The 3,652-nt window shown below is 51.5% G+C and overlaps 1 protein-coding gene across 1 annotated transcript; it reads right to left on the minus strand.

Annotated features, from left to right (window-relative positions):
* Nucleotides 1–217: 217 nt before the first annotated feature.
* Nucleotides 218–2,589, minus strand: LOC119295126 (cyclin-D5-1-like). Its single transcript, XM_037573463.1, has 5 exons — nt 2,157–2,589; nt 1,975–2,061; nt 1,555–1,870; nt 1,345–1,478; nt 218–1,253 (listed from the first exon to the last, which is right to left on the minus strand). Exons 1-5 carry the CDS (start codon nt 2,433–2,435, stop codon nt 1,059–1,061), a joined length of 1,011 nt encoding a protein of 336 aa, XP_037429360.1. The 5' UTR covers nt 2,436–2,589; the 3' UTR covers nt 218–1,058.
* Between the last annotated feature and the right edge of the window lie 1,063 nt (nt 2,590–3,652).

Below are 3,652 nucleotides of genomic sequence, written 5' to 3' on the forward strand. Positions count from 1 at the left end.
ATTATGATGTGAACCATACCAAAAAAAATCATGTATTTTTAGCACATGTACTATTCACTACAAAAGTTCATGATTATGTTATTCTTGTGTAGATCACATAACAATGTAATTCATATTGAAAATTTACACACCATCCCTGTGTACATGTGTATTTTTCCATATTTTTTCAAAACCTTGAAATGTGGTTTTCGAACTGCTCGAAACTTCAGGCTCCGTGTCGTTGATACATCCTGTTGTCTTCATAAACGGTGGGTATACAAGATGTAGAGCTACACACATACGAACATGTGTGGATTATTCTCGTACCAGCCATCTTTCCAACGAACAGGGATTCAGTAAGTAGTACGTGGCAGAATGAACCGCTAAAAACCACATGCAAGTGCAGTGAAGTGCAGCGCTGCTGCTCTGTGAGTAGCCACCACCACCACCACTCGTACATGTGTGCGCGTCCACTTTGAGCAGGGGTGGGGAAGGAAGCAAAAGGCCTAGCCCGCCTTTGAACCAAATCAGAATTTTCAAGGGCAATGGACCATGGTACTTGCTTTGCAACTTGCAACAACAGCACCGGCCACCACCACCACCACCACCATTCTACATCCTCCATATGAATTCAGAGATATTTATTCTCTACTCCTACACTACACCAGCCAGCTGCCGCCGCCGCTGCCGCTTCCCAGGAAGTGGAATCCGACGTGCAACTTTGCAGCCAGCCAAGCTTTCCCTCCGATCCTGTGCCGCTTTATGCTCTCCTCTCCGTAGGAAAGCTCGGGCCTCATCAAGCTCGCCACCTTCTTGATTATTTTTTTCTTCTTTTTCTTCTTGTCTCCACTCGATGGCACGCGGGAATCAAACCAATCCAATCCGGCCGCACTGCCAATAACCGATTGTTTGGCAGTGCGCCGATCAAAGAACTAAAAAATCTAGAGAAATGGGAAAGAAATCGAGGGTGAAAATGGCCGGAGTTGCAACTGCTGCGACGACCAACTATACTAATGAAGCTCCGGCCGCGCGGCTGGACACCTAGGGAAAAACAAGCGTGCCGTGGAGGCGGGCTTGGATCACCGGTGGACGGCCGGCAGCTCCAGCCTCACCCTCTTGTTGTTGTTCATCGCCGCCGCGACGGAGAAGGAGGCGGCGTCCAGGCGTGCGTATGTACTATCGGCGTCGCCCCGGTCGGACGCCGATCTCTTGGCCGTCTTGCTCGGCGACGATGGATCGCGCAGCATCATGGTGTAGCAGGCATATACATCCTCCTGACCACAATAACATCGGCCATCAGGCGAACTGGTTTGACGACCCACTGGAAGGAGCTATGAGTATGGTGGACGAGGACGAGCAAGTCACCTTCTCGAGGAGGCAGGTCGGGGAGAGGCTGCTGATCTTGGATTCCAGTGGCTCCCTCGTGAGCGCGCCGTGGGTGGCCGCCAAGACGGCGACGGCGGCCACGGTGGACGGCCGGTAGTCGAGGACGCTCGCGGCTGCAAGAACAGAGCACGGTCAGCTGATAAAAGCAGAGCACGGTCTATGAATCGATGTGGTTGTCAAGTAACTAACCTTCCGCGGCGGAGAAGATGAGGGCGGCGGCCTTGACGGCGATGAGGCCGCCGCCACCTCCGCGGCCTCCGCCGTTGAATCGCCGGAGCCTGGAGGAGAGGCAGGGGAGGTAGTCGAAGGGCGTGACCGCGCCCATCCGCCAGTCGAGCGTGGAGAGCACGAGCATCTCCATGCGGCGGATGGAGTCGCAGCTGAAATCGTAGTCGTCGTCGGCGCGGAACTCCGACAGCGCCGGCGCCTGGCACTCATCCATCTTCGCCGCAAGCGACACGCACGCGATGGCCAACAGCCGCGCCGCCCACGGCATCACCGACCTCTGCACTCACCCACACGCACCAAAAAATCAGTCACCAGTCTCCGCGTCGTTCAAGAAGCAGAGGAAGCTAAGAGGGGATCAATGGATGCCGATTGTGCACGTACGTCAACGCATCGCCGGAGGGAGAAGCGGTCAAAGTAGGCAATCGCCACGTACGCCGTGCGGTGGGAGAACCCGAAGTGCCCGCGCGTCTGCAATGGCGCCGGCGAGATATGTCAGGGGCTCTGTTCCATCATCAACAAACCAATGGATGCAGATATATAGACGCGTCTGTTGGATGGTTCACCTCAAGGATCCACCGGACGGTGTCGCGGCGCGCGCACTGGAACCAGTCCTCGGACGCCATGGAAGGCGACGGATCGGCGGAGCAGAAGCTGCTCTCCTTGGACACCAGGTGGTCCATGTACCCCTCCTCGTCTTCCTCGCCGTCGTTGTCGTCGCCGGCGCTGCACATCAACAGCAGCTTGCCGCCGTCGTCGTCGGCGAAGCCGTCGCCGAGGTCGGCGCCGTCCTCTTGGCACATGAGGGAGAAGCAGCACCCGGCCGCGTAGTCCTCGGCCTCCATTCTCGATCCGTTCCGTGCTTCCGTTATGTACACTCCGCCGGACGGTAGCACTGGTGGGCTTTGTCAAAGTACCATGAGGGTAAGGATCCGGACGGGGTATGCCGCCGGAGCTGGCAGTGGGAGTGGAGGAGGGGGGAGAAGGGGGCAAGGCGAGGTGGCCGCGCCTCAAGCGGTGAAGCCGCTGCCCTCTATTTAAGTGGCTCTCGCAGCCTCGCCTCACTGCACTGCGGCACGCACGACGCTCTTCTGATATTTCTGAATTTTCTCTCTCTTTTCAATGACCTTAAGCCTTCTTGTTTGGTCAAGATGCATTCCTCAAGATTCGAGCAAATTCATACTGTCACCGTGGTGACTAGCGTGCACTTTCCCGGTAGGTGCAGATTCAGTGCTGCAAAACAGGCTTGCTACGGAAATTCAATGTCGTGCACGTTCGAAGCCTCTGGGATTTCGTTTGTTTGATTGCGTCACACGAATTCAAGCAGCTTGCCAAACAAAGGCTAATAGAAAAACGAATAGAGGTATAACAGGCGTAATATCCGCCGTTGGATTGAAAATGGCATAAGCTTCGGGCAATTTGGCAAAGAAAAAACTAGTAAGATAAAGAACAGAATTAAAATAGATACATGTTAAACTAGGTATATTAGGCATAACAAGCATTTCATTCTTGTAGAGTAAATAATTTGATTTTTATTGAGTTCTTTTTTTAAGGGAAAGAAGGAAAACGCAGGTTCAAAATCCTTTTTATTCGGACTTTCCCAAACACAAAATACCTCCTTGTATTCGCACTCTCAAATGAGAGTGGAATAAATTCGACTTTCATATAATATCTTAACAGAATTCCATGCAATGATTGAGGGTCTCTTTGATTCGTAGAACTGAAACCCCGGGGGATTCAAGTCGTTTGCCAATTCAAACCGTAACTATTTTCTGTTGTCTAATTGCATCACATGATTCTTCCAAGAGGTATGAGTGAATGTTAAAATTCCTCTGGAATGAAGTGCAAAGAGAACCTTTCGAGAAAATCCAATATAATTCGATCCTACTAATCAATCAAATAATGTAGGGAAATATTAATAATTTCACTCTAAAATTCCTATGCAAATCATTTGAATCAAATAGGCCCGGAGTGGAACAAAAATTTCCTATGAAATTTAGGGAAAATGTATCCTTAATTCCTTATAGCCTCTTTGATTCGCAGGGTTTTTCAAAACGAGGGG

This window comes from Triticum dicoccoides, chromosome 4B, assembly GCF_002162155.2.
Source record: "Triticum dicoccoides isolate Atlit2015 ecotype Zavitan chromosome 4B, WEW_v2.0, whole genome shotgun sequence".
Taxonomy (NCBI): Eukaryota; Viridiplantae; Streptophyta; class Magnoliopsida; order Poales; family Poaceae; genus Triticum; species Triticum dicoccoides.